Source organism: Centroberyx affinis, unplaced genomic scaffold (genome assembly GCF_046629955.1).
Source record: "Centroberyx affinis isolate AG114_WGS23_722 - 3 ecotype Tasmania unplaced genomic scaffold, CSIRO-AGI_Caff_v1 ptg001340l_1, whole genome shotgun sequence".
In the NCBI taxonomy this organism is placed as follows: Eukaryota; Metazoa; Chordata; class Actinopteri; order Beryciformes; family Berycidae; genus Centroberyx; species Centroberyx affinis.
In genome coordinates this window covers 254,723-267,614 of record NW_027279837.1, presented here as the reverse complement: position 1 = coordinate 267,614, position 12,892 = coordinate 254,723, and the positions used below count along the sequence as shown (strand labels likewise).

Genomic DNA, 12,892 nt, shown 5'->3' with positions numbered 1-12,892 from the left:
GTATAATGATGCAGTGAATGAGAGGCCCTATTGTCACTGAACCAGCGGAGTATATATGAACTTATGTCATTAAACTAGTATCTGTGCACAAATACAACCTAGACAAATGAAGATATCCTAATTTTTGATATGTAACATCTTCTACTCAGCTACTCCCATATCCCTGAACTGCATCCTCCCCGCCCCGGGCTTTCTCCTTTACCTTGACTTGACTGGAGTTGACCTGGAGGTGCCGGCTGTCTTCCAGCTCTGGCGCCTCCATTCTGTGATGGTGCTGAGGGGTGACATTACATTCGTCTTCCTCGTCCTCCTGTTCGTCCTCAGCGGCCTGGGTCGGGGGGTTGAGGCCGTCAGGACTGAAGCCCTGCAGCAGTGCGGCCACAGCCTCGGGCTTGGGCAGCTTGGTGATCTTGAAGTGCTTCTTGTAGTGCGGCGTGTCCTTCCTGATCAGACGCTGCTTCTCCGTGGGGAAAGCCGGCCGCTCGTCTTCCTCCTCGCTCCTCTCGCCGTCCTCCCCGTCTTCCTCGTCCTCCTCATCCATGCCACGGATGATGGGCTCCTCCGCAAAGTGCACAGTGGGCTGGAGAAGGGAGAGTAGTTAAATAAACAGACGGGGAGGGAGAATACAAATAGTAGCCAAACATATACATATTTCTTTCTTATTAAAAATCAGAGACACTGTAGGGGACATCATACTCTTAGGGATAAGATGCTTTGAATACTCACCTCAATGTACTCCACCTCCATCTCATCCAGCTCCTCCTCCTCCTGGGGGGAGTGGCCGTCCACTAGGTCGTCCCCCTGCGTGGTGGCAGTCAAACCCCGTCTCTCCTCGTGGGAGTTGGCCGACACCGTGCTGTTGGAGGCCTGGGAGTCATGGCTCTGATTGGAAAGGTCACTGAGCCGCTTCTCCTGTAGCCAACAACATCAGCTTGAGTAAATCAGGACCAATGGTTGATTACGCAGCACTGGACTCCCATTTATGTTTCATTCTATGCACAGCGAGGTCTATGAAAGTGATGATTTATGGTGTGACAAACGGGGCAAGGGGAAAGAAGCTTTTTGTCTACTGGCCAGTGTCAGGTGATTCCCCAGATTCACCAGACACTTTCACTGTTCTACCGGTTAACTGGACTTCCAAATGGTGGCTAATCCAGTACGCTGTATGTACTGTACCTGTGGGTCGGGGGACTCTGCATCTCCGTCAGGTTTGGATGTGTAGGCTTCATTCCTCCTCTCCTCAATCACCTTCTTCATCACCTTCAGCTCACTGGGGTGGGGTGTGGCTCTGCGCTGAAGGCCCTGAGGCAAAGAAAACCAGAAAAAACTTCAATCAAGATCAAAATATCAATTCAGTAGCTCAAAAAAGCACAATAATGCTGTATCGATGCTTTTGAATGACTTCAAAAGCATCGATATCCCTTACAGCTTTAAAGTAGCAGGGCAAAACATGGAACGACATCTAAACAAGACGACATGAAAAGAACACAAATTGACACTGCGGGGTTGTGTTTCCTCACCCTGCGCTCTGCGGCGGCTTCATCATCCTCCTCCTCAGCCTTGGTCTCTTCCTGGAACTGGATGACTGACACTCTATTCAGGTTGCTGTCTGTCCAGCTGTCATCCACACTGTTCTGTAGCAAGTTCTCTGTGGAAAAAGAGGGAGTGTGTGGAGGAGAGGAGGGTGTCAAAATGTGCTGTGATAGCAGTAGAAATACCTTTGGATAGACAGCTTCAGTCCCATGACACATTTGTGGTAGCTAGCTAAAAACGATTTCAAAACATGTTGTAAAACTGCAAATATCAGCCATCACCCATGTCAGTATTGTTACTTGTGAGTGAAAAGTCCTACCCATTGGAAGGTTTGGTAGACATTTCAAATAGTATAGATGCTAAAAATAAACAAAGGAGATTTTTCTTAAGATCTTAAGTTGAGCAGTAAAAGTATAGTAGACAAAGTAGATGGGAAGAGGGAGTTGGAGTGAGTTGTGTGAAAATTGTGAATATTCATAGTTAAATTTTCACATTCTTTTTTTACATTCTTTTATTAGGCAGATATTGCCCCAAAAAAGAAAATTAGTGCTATAAACCGTGATGAAGCTGGATAGCCCACAGGTAAAGAGGACTGAAATGTCCTTGATGCCCCAAGAAAAACAATGAAAAACTCATGCTGCTATGAAAAAGTGTTTCTCACCCAGGCTGGGGGAAGGCTGCTGAGGCAGCAGGTAGCAGGTCAACACCTTCTCCCCTGTCCGCTCATCATCCTCTGTCTGGAACTTGAGCATGGGCTGAGACTGGTTCTCTGCCAGCCACATGGCCTTCAGGTTGAGGTTAGCCAGGGAAAAAGGCAGGTTTTGTAATCTGGACATGGGGAGGAATGACAAAAGAGGAGACGAGGTGAGATGCGGTGAGGTGAGATGAGAGATAACCTTGCTTATTCAGTGAAGGTAAAAGATAAAAAAAAAAATAGTAAAACAGAATTTACATGCTATTCCTATGATCATGAATGGTTAAATTAATGATCACAAAACCCTCTCCCCTAGAATTAGAGTTCAGAGAACAAAGACTCCATAGTGTGATGTCATCAGTAAACATTTCTAGGTACTCCTGACATCAGATCCTGTGTATTTTTAAATGTGTATATTCACAGGAAAAACAATGATATGATATCATGATAATGCAGAACGCTGGTTCAGGAGTTACCAAAATCTGTCTGAATTACTCATTGATGCATTTTTGACATTTACAAATACATTTTCAATGGCTTGGCGCCAGAGTTATAAAAATATTTCTGCACATAGTTGACAATGTTCACTCTCAATAACATAAAAAATGCAAAATTGGAGGTACAATGTCTCTGCAGGACACTGGCAATACACAAATTCTATTTTAGTCTAGGCTTTCCCTTTAAGGCTTTGACCTTAGTCTGAGAAGCTGCAGTGCATTAACAGTTCAGGGTGTTTAGTGAGTTTACCTGTTTCCAGCCACGTCCAGCACATGGAGCTCAGTGGCATCTGCGAGCTCAGCAGGCAGTTTGCTCAGCCGGTTGTCTCTCAATGAGAGAACATTGAGGCTGGCACAGCCGCCCAGCTCGTTGGGCACGCTGCCCAACCGGTTTCGGTCTACATTCAGGTTGGTCAGCTTCTTCAGCTTGCCCAGCGAGCGAGGCAGTGACTTTGAGAGAGCGAGACAGAAGCCACAGTATGAATGAAGGGGGAAATCGATAATGGACCTTAATAGTTGTTAATGGGACTTTTATGTTAATGGTAATGTATTAATTCCCATAGGTTCATTATATGGCTGTTGTAAGTGGTTCACTGCTCCCTACCTGTAAAAGGTTCTCTGTCAGGACGAGTTCTGTCAGGTTTTCACACTCTCCTATAGAATCAGTCAGGTGGGTCAGCCTGTTCTGGTCCACCTTCAGGATGGACAGCTGTTTCAGACAGCCTGGACACAAAACACAATACCATTAAAAACCATAGCACCAAGCCAGACACTAGCAAAGGTAACACACCATACAGTCTTCACCTAGGAGCAACAGATAAAGAACAGCTGTTTATGTCTATGCTAGTACTCACTGGCATCATTTCCCCAGTAGAGGGCAGTGCTGTTCTAGTTTAGCAGAACACTATCCAATGCCACCAATACACACTTGGTCTGCTCAGGATCTACTTAATCAACAGTGCAGCCTAATGAGATGGCAAACTTTGGAAAGTACCTAAAAAAACACACTTTATTCACACAATGAAACACTAGTCAGGTGGTCGGGCCTCAATATAATAGGACAATAAATTCTATTTAGATTAGCTATGTTCCCATCCAACTGTAAAGGGAATTTAAGCAAACATTTGAAATTTTGCAAAAAGTGAAATAGGAATTAGGTAAGTCTTCATCAGCTGGTCTTCATCAACTCTCAAATAAAAACACATTGATGCGAAAATGGAAGGACCTTTTCAAGAATTGATTAGTATTGGGCAAGTTGTTAGCTAATGTTGGCCTTATTTCATACTGTCCAAAAACACAGAAACAGGAGTGACAAAACGTATGACATGTCTGGGAGGTGATGGTGGACAGATGATGATAAACATCACTTTATCATTATATATTTAACAAATGTGTGTCCATTGCCATTAATCACATGATTTCTTTATCACCCAAAAACATTTCAGCCTCAACTGAGCACAGAAACATTGCGTTATAATTTGCTGAATTCGCTGTTTCAATCCAGCTTTTGCAATTCGATGCATCATAATTTTGAATCAAAGTACTTGGATGGGAAGTTAGCTATTGAGTGTAAGACAACTTTTCTCTCTCCCCCCGGCTTGTATTTGTCACCTATGCTGTCTGGGACGATCTCCAGCAGGTTCTGTGTGAGCAGCAGGTCAGTGAGAGCCAGGAGGCCGTTCAGCTCTGAGGGAAGCTCCTCTAGACGATTCTCTGACACATCCAGACACACCAGCCTCCGGAGGTTCCCCAGTTCCTACACACACACACACACACACACACACACCAACAAGCATTAATGATGAGCCACATGGATGCTATTCAAATATCACCCTCACTGCAAAAAATGTCCACCTTACCAAGTGACTTGCTATTCTCATTTAGTTGCATCCTCAGTATTAAAGTCGTATTTTTTTCTGAAAACAAGTGCGAAATTCTGCCAGTGGACGATAATTCCACTTGTTTACAATGTAGTTTCATAGGAATTTTCCACTATCACTGTCACTATCTCGAAACAAGGCAGAATGAGGAGAAGATCAAGAAGCTGTACTCACTGGTGGTAATGAGGACAGCTGGTTGCGGTCCAGCCACAGCTCCCTCAGGTTGGGGAGGGCACCCAGGGTGTCCGGCTGGGAGAGAAGGGATGAAGCAGAGGGAGGAAGAGGAGGGAGCGAGAGAGAGAGAGAGAGAGAGAGAGAGAGAGAGAGAGAGAGAGAGAGAGAGAGAGAGAGAGAGAGAGAGAGAGAGAGAGAGAGAGAGAGAGAGAGAGAGAGAGAGTATGAGAGAGTGAGAGAGAGAGAGAGAGAGAGAGAGAGAGAGAGAGAGAGAGAGAGAGAGAGAGAGAGCGAGAGAGAGAGAAAGAGAAAGGGCAGGTTTGTTATTTTTGTTCATGTTTGTGATACAAAGCTAGGGGGGCTGTGTGTTTTTCAATGATGCACGCAATAGTGAGTGGAGGCAAACACACACCATCCACTGCACTTAAACATGCACCATTTGGGATTCGTTAAGAGAGGCTGAGGCCGCAGAAAACATAAACACAAATCATACGCCCTAAACACAGACTCTCTCTGACTCAGGCTTGTATGTCGAGATGAAATGGATGGTTATAAGCATCAGTCATTCACATCAATACGTTTCATGTCAGCACTTGGTAGAACTGGGCCTTTTCTAGTTTTTGAACCTTGGAGTCACAGTCTTCAGTATGACTCTTGCAGGATTGTCATTTTCAGTTTTGAATTTAAATTGAATCATCTGATTTTCCATCATTTTGACTGCAGTTAATAGTTGAATAAGACCTTTAAATGCCGCTCTGCTCTTTGTGTGAATCTGTTGTCCCTTAAGCTTTTGTGGACGCTCCAAAATCAATTCAATAAACATCTATTTGTTTGCAACACTGGCAAAACTTTAGGAACAACAGAGTCTTTGAAAATGAGCTCAAATTTGAATTCTGAGTGATAAATGACATTAAGAAGAATGTCGGTGGAGCGTTGGCATATGACAGGCAGGCAGGCAGGCAACGTTTCAGCATGATGTCAACTGTTTGCTCAGCCTCCGCCCTTGTCAGGTCACCAGGCATTGTTTACCCTGTCCTATTGAGACAGGTGGGCGTTCCCAGGCTAAAACCAGCACTCACTCTAGGGTGCAGTACATGCAGGGCCCCAGGTCTGACAGACGGGCTCTGTTGTGTTTGTGGGGTAAATATGCGGTTTGGATCCTACGCTTTGTGGTGGGAATGAGACAAGGATATTTGTGAAACGTGGTTGTGTGTGTGTGTGTGTGTGTGTGTGTGCAGCACAAACGTGAAGTATGTCTTTTTGTGGCAGAGCATAAATAAGAGTGTGTGTGTTTTTGTGCGGCCTGAACACTGGAGGAGAGAGTGTTATCTATATTGTGTGGTAAAAGTTGTTTGGCTTACCAAAACTTCCAGTTCATTGCTGCCCAGGTCCAGCTGTTCCAGTTTCACCAGGAAAGAGAGTGACCTGAATATGCACACAAAACAGCACAGTCAATCACACAAATATGCGCCCAGAAAGAACAATGTGAGCGTAACTTTGCATACGATGAACACATACCAGTCATTCACATGTACTAACATATGGGAGGAATGTTTTCAAACCCTGTGCTGCTAAAGTTAACGACTAGTGCTGGCAAGCGGTCATGATTCTTTCTCTCTCCCGTAACCGCTGTGTTCAGAGATCAGGGAGTTTCTAGCTAGAGGCTTAGGCTGTTTGCTCATGATCAGACATGCTGTTGATCTGCAAATAGCAACGGCACCCAGTATGCTAACTGTGAGAATTCTTTCATGTTTTGAGCGATCGTCGTCATCTCATACTGTCACTGGCACTTATCCTTTTTGATGGAGATAGTGGGGAATTCGACGAGAGGCCGAGCCCGGCTCATGTGTGCCTGAAGGAGAGGACACTTACGTGGGCAGAGACTTCAGCAGGTTCTCCCTGAGCTCCAACGTCACCAGGTTGGCCAGACTACAAGCGGAGGAGTGGCAGGGAAGAGGAAGACAGTGAAGAAAAAGAGGGGAGGAGGAGGGAGGGGGAGGAAGAGATGGGGGAGGACAGGCAGGTTGGTTAGTCAGATGGCAGGTCTGTTTGTCTGGGCTGCCTTGGCATGGTGAGGGGCTCCTCCATCTGTCTGAGCACAGCAGTGGCCCAGAGCCCAGAGCCCGGCTGCCTCAGACCCCACTGGGCAACAGAATTACACTCCTCGAAAGCCTGCTCAGTCTACTCATGTATCATGGACCTAACTGAGTGGGAGACCTTCAGTTTGACAGCACGGACAACTGGGATGTTTTGGTTTAAGGGCTATGTTGTAGGGCTGCACAAGTGTGACTAAAATTACACTCCCAATTGTTTTTTAAACTTAAATGACGAAAATACTCAATGGGGTATATTCTTTTAATTTAGACAACAATCATTATAATGAATGAAATTCTGTGCCATCACGATTTTAGATCGTGTCAATGTCGACCCCAGATGTCAATGTGTGCAGCCATGTCTAAATGTTGCAAATACAACCTACACAAATGCAGTTATGCTATTTTTCTAATCTACAGTTAAAGGGATATTGCAGTCGACGCATTCATTTTTTCTGATTAAAATGTTTTTATTTCGAGTGAGTAAAATCGTATGCTCTCTTAATGAGTATCTGACTGTCATGTTGAATCATATTGAATGACAGTCCAGTGGAGAGATGCTAAAATTGGAGCTGGAGATGTAAACAATGAAAAAACATCACTATCTCCAAATAATACCATTAAATACCATTATAATTGAAGAAACTACAATTACAAGATACGATTAGACACTTAACTGTGAACCCCTACTATGTTTCAGTACTGTATGAGCTGATGTGCTTGTGTACGTACTTTCCAATGTCGTTGGGCAACGTCTGCAATGACACGTCGTTGAGCGCCAAGTGAGCGAGCGCTCGGAGTTGAGTGAAACCATCCGGCAATCTGAGGCAGAAAGAGAGAAGGGAGAAGGATGAGAAAAAGAGTGGAGGAAAGCTCTTAGGGGTCCGTTACACAAAGCATGGGATCGCTTGACGCAGATAGAAATTTCCATCTGTAGAAGTATTCAGCATCAACGCTACTGCGAACAGTTCCAGCGCTATTCTATAGGAGGACGTTAAATAGGGAAAAGGTGGTGCTCTTGTTAGCTTAGCGTGACACTTCCATTTAATACAGAGCCACGTCTGGTCAGGGAGCAGCACAGTCACACAAAGCTTGCTCTCCTCCAGGCATTTGTTCATGTGCTGTACATAATCTCATCTCAGCTAGGGAGCGTTTTCGAGCACTGCAGTTACAAATCAGAATATACCATATACATGTTCAGTATATACACACATATACATGCACACGGTCTTTCCAACACAATGCACTGCACATTATAAAAAGGAGAGCAGAGTAATTAGAGCACACAAATGATATTTATCATGCTTTGTGAAATTTAGCGAAGTAGTGCTGCATCTCTCCACCCCCCTATCTCCTCTAGTGTCCTCATGTGGACAAGCCCAACATTTTCTTAGACTGATACTGAGTGGAGAGATGGGCTGTTCCAATCCACTCACCTGGAGAGGGGGTTTCCGCTGAAGTCTGCGATCTCCAAAGCCCTGCAAAACTTAATGCTCTCGGGGATCTCAGGAATGTCTGCAGGAGAAGAGAGGAGGTGGGGGGGGTGGGGAGACACGAGTCAGCACCATGGATACAGAGATGGAGGGGGGGGGGGGGGTCACATTCTATAGAGCAAATCATTTCAGGTTCCCTCGTAATCACAACCAGATGGCCAGGAGCAGGGAAGTGAGAGAAATGAAGGTCAAAGAGAAAGAGGGAGAGATAGGAGGTTGTGCTAGGAAAGGACAGACTCAAAGAAACTGTAGTAACTTCACATGCTCAATTTCTCCAGTATGCTACATTTACAGTGTAATCAAATATTTATCGCTATTGTTCTTGTTCTATTAAGTCCCTGGGATCCCATGTCAAAGCAACATGGACATATCTGCATCTAAAAAACAATCCAGCTGTTATCTAAGTGCTTCAGCAGTCAATTAGGCTGTTTTTCTCAAGTATGGTAAACAAAATTTAATTCCAGGACTAGGCCCACTAATATTAATAATAACCACAACAACAACAACAACCATCATCATCATCTTCATCTAAGGCATAAATCAAGCAAGGGTAAAATGGAGAAAAAAAAATGAGGAAACCCATTTGTGATAGACATACATAGACAGATAGATAGATAAACAGCCTCTCTGCTCTGCCACTGGTCCACTTTCCTCTCTGTTGTGCTTTTTCTGACCAATCAGGTTGGACTCCCCCTCAAAATTAGTCATAGAGTTGTGTGGAGTGGACATGGCGGCAGGTACTAAATTACTTAAAATGTATGAAAATGCGTTTATTTTCATTTTTACCTGCCTGGCCTAGGGAAAATATATTGGGGGGAAGCAGAACTCTGAAATACTGGCACGACCAGGAAAGTGGAAAAAACGCTTAGCGCTGAACCCTGCATGTGCAGGTTAAGAAATCCCTACTGAGCCAAGAGGCCTGTGCTTATCTGGCTCAGTGCTGTCCTGCAGCAGGAGCAAGCAGACAGGCAGACAGATGGGAAGGCCCTTATAGGCCAGTGCAGACTGTTCTCACAGCACTTGATGCAGTCTGTAGTAGGACAGATGTCTCCTATCTACCATATAGGCCTTTCCTGTCACTGGGTACCAGTATATATGATATCTATGCGCGCCACACAAGGACATTGAGAGGGCGAACTATTTGTGTATGTGTTACAGCTGCTGAGTTGCAGAAAGCAATACAGCGAGTGTCATTTGAAATCTGTGTGATATGTATGATTGAGGACAGAATCAGGCATTGACTTCTGGCTGGTTTATGGGGGTTTTCTGTGCTTGTTTATAAGGGCATATTTCAATGGCATGAAGATTCATGGATGGGTGTTTTTTGTTACTTGGCGTAGACTGGATGCCTTGGCAAGGAATACAACCTAATTTTTGTCTGCTGACTGCTGCTAGTGTGGTTATTCTCCAACTGATTTGGCTATGCTCCTGTCTCCAAAATGTGTTTTAGAGGCAAGATAGACAAAAGAGAATGTCATTTTACAACATGTAATTAAAATAAGTATGTGTTAATGGCTGGGTATGCCAGCTGTCTTGCACTGATGATGGGATAGTATATCAATTGACACAAACTGCGCAGTGGACCACACACCACCTGTGTTTTTGCATGTGTGTGTTTTGTTTTGTATGTGTGTGTTTACCATTTCTGGAGATGTCCAGTTCCACCAGCTGCATGAAGTTGGCCACCTCAGGAGGGAGTCTCTGGATCTCATTGTCGCTCAGGCCAAGCTTCCGGAGGTTCAGTAGTCTGAAGAAAGGCTATGGAGACAGACAACACCGTGTTAATCAGGGCAGAACATAAAAATGCTTTCTTAGGTTTCGCTTTCACATGTTATTTCAATGAGATTTCTATCATCCCATCATGCCAGGAAGTGTTAAGTGGCAGGTCTGGACGCACAAAAATCGGATTTTGCCTGTATTGCTATCAGATCTTCAAAATCAGATATGGAAGTGGTCAGGCTGGCACTGTAACTGGAATTCAATAAAGCCACAGGAGAAGCTTAACAGGCATTTTCAGGCCAAATATGGACATACAGCAATGTGATCTCATAAAATCCAATCTTAAGAATCGTTAAAGTGGCAAGTGTGACCACAGGCTTAGACACATACACTTTCTCTAAGATTAGTCTAAATCTCTCCAAGTGTATCAGTTTTCTAAAAATTGAGAAGGACATTCCTGCCATAGGACGTTAAAGTGCCTTAACCGCAACTACAAACTACACACACAAAACGCCCTGTATATTCGCTAGGGGCTCGTCTCCAGAAACAGTTTTGAAAACATTCCACCTCCATATTCCCAAAAACTCCTCCTCACCATGGCAACACCAGCCAAACAAAGTGGCTTTCGATAGGAGAGGAGAGGAAAGCAGAGTGCTGCGGCTGTGGCCATGCCAAGTGCTTTCACAAGAGCCTGGTTGTTGGACGGGATTGCGTTCAGAAACATTCCTCCCCCAGCCGCACCGTGTGTGTGTGTGGTTGTGTTTGTGTGTGTGTATCCTCTGCTGCTCAGATGGACAGACAAGACAGGCTGGCGGGGAACGGGGAACAACAAGAGTAGCAGTCCAAAACTATGCAGTTATTAACTCCTCAATCAGACCCTGGTTGTATGGCCCACAGAGGACCCACTGTCCTGTCAACTGCCAGTCAGCTTCTCAGAAACTAAGGATGGCAGACTCTAGAGGAACTTGCCGACCTGGGGTTTCTGGGACAGGAATCTGTTGGAATTCATTATTCAGCGATGCTTTCTGAGCGTAGGGCGCACACAAGTCTGAGAGCTTGGAGCCTGAACCTTAATTCAACTTAAACCCCAGGCTGTCTGGAAGGCCCTGTGTTGAAGACAACCCTTGTGTGTCAATAACCCCGGAGACTGATATAATTAACTGGAAAATCCAGAAAATTTCCAGGCGACTTCTTCCTTATCGAGAACATGGTTTCAAAAATGTACCACTGTTACACTCCGGTCTCCAGGGAGCTGTATAAACACTTAGCAAAGCAGATAAAACAAGACCGTCTTCTGTGTATACTGTAATGTCCTCCCGCCTGACAGCAGTGGAAAGCGTGTACACACACACACACACACATCTTCACACTCAAAACGACAAGCTAGGAGACAGCTCTACAATTATGCTGCCAGAGAAGAAGAATGCTGCAGCTCAGCTCCGCTCTGTTTCTTAGTGACAGATATTTCCTGTTCTTAACTAGTTTTGTGTATTGTGTTTGGATGGGGAGTGGGGTGCACCAAGTGTAGGTCTAGCAGCTGGCAGTGGGCGAAAGAGAAGGGTTTGAAATTTTTTTTTTGGTCCACTGACTACACTGGTTGGTTCATTCCCAAAATTCATCAGCCACTTCCAGTATTTTACTAGCCAACTTGACAACGGCAGGGTTTCCTGACAGAGTGGATGGGTGTAGAACCTGCATTTGGCTGGTGACTGGTGTTAGTTTCCCACTCTGATGGAGAGTGAAACAGAGGGAGAAGGAAGGAGAGAAACACAGAGAAGGATGGGAGGAGAGAAGAGATGGAGAGAGACAAAGAGTGCACTGGCTCACTGGCTAGCAGGTGACAGGTATCAGATGGCAGGAACAGGAAATAGGAGCTGAGGGGGACCATGTGACCGGGCCAGGCCCAGATGGGAAACGGCCCCCAGCAGGAGAGGCAGCCTCACTGGCAGAACAGGTGACACCAGTACAGGGGGAGCCTCCTGGGGCGAGGATGCTTGGACACACACACACACACACACACACACACAAAGGCACAAGTATGCTGCAGATACAGATACACACTTCAAAACCCCATTTTAATCGTCTACATATGCTGGTGGGGCAGTCTTCAAGTTCTTGGTCACCTGCTGACAAAGCACAACTGCAGTACAGCCTAGACTCAAAATTAATTTCCACAGGGAGGCTGGTTTCGACCATTCTTATACCAAAGTATATGAAGCCAATGTGTTCAGGGGATTCTTCCATCCAGGCCAAACCAATCATCCAATAAAAGCTTTCGTGTCGCTGCGTTCCTCTCCTCTCTTGAGACTGTCCAGAGGCTGGTCAGTGATGGGAGGGAGGCTGGACTGTAATGCAATCAGGCCTGTGAACGACCGATTATGAACACTCACAAAGACGGCCATTCACTCCAGACTTGCCTGCTCACAGACATGCTCTCTGGTGTTTCTCTATGAACCAACCTTGACACAGGCCTAATCCAACATCACAGTATCCAGGTCTCAAACCAGCTCTACTCTAGCCCTATAAAGCCCTATAAACACCAGGTTGGTTGAAGAGATTTGTATCAAAAGTCTTAACAATTTAATCCTAAATTCCTCTTAAATGTATCCTTCTGAAACACTTTCAGATGGAAGACAACTCTTTCAATCAAATATTGACACTTTAAGGAGGTTATTTTTAGAATTCACAAAATAATATTTTTTACTATTAACATTGTTTTCAAGAAATAATGGCACTAACTCTCAAGGATGTAATAAATATCTTCTTTGAGGTGTCAAACAGTAAAAACTGTGGAAAAATACTGGAATCA

At 44.9% G+C, this 12,892-nt stretch overlaps 1 protein-coding gene across 6 annotated transcripts in view; it reads right to left on the bottom strand.

Moving 5' to 3' along the window:
- Positions 1-12,892, bottom strand: part of scrib (scribble planar cell polarity protein) — a 74,355-nt gene that overhangs the window by 33,578 nt on the left and 27,885 nt on the right. For all 6 annotated transcript variants that reach the window (XM_071525817.1, XM_071525818.1, XM_071525819.1 and 3 more), the window contains exons 2-15: positions 10,005-10,122; positions 8,308-8,386; positions 7,604-7,693; positions 6,651-6,707; positions 6,140-6,203; positions 4,779-4,853; positions 4,336-4,480; positions 3,329-3,447; positions 2,975-3,174; positions 2,195-2,361; positions 1,521-1,648; positions 1,177-1,302; positions 727-912; positions 203-580 (exon numbers count right to left, since the gene is read on the bottom strand). In XM_071525817.1, the coding sequence (XP_071381918.1) occupies positions 203-580; positions 727-912; positions 1,177-1,302; positions 1,521-1,648; positions 2,195-2,361; positions 2,975-3,174; positions 3,329-3,447; positions 4,336-4,480; positions 4,779-4,853; positions 6,140-6,203; positions 6,651-6,707; positions 7,604-7,693; positions 8,308-8,386; positions 10,005-10,122 (1,932 nt within the window). The remainder of the gene's footprint in view (positions 1-202; positions 581-726; positions 913-1,176; positions 1,303-1,520; positions 1,649-2,194; positions 2,362-2,974; positions 3,175-3,328; positions 3,448-4,335; positions 4,481-4,778; positions 4,854-6,139; positions 6,204-6,650; positions 6,708-7,603; positions 7,694-8,307; positions 8,387-10,004; positions 10,123-12,892) is intronic.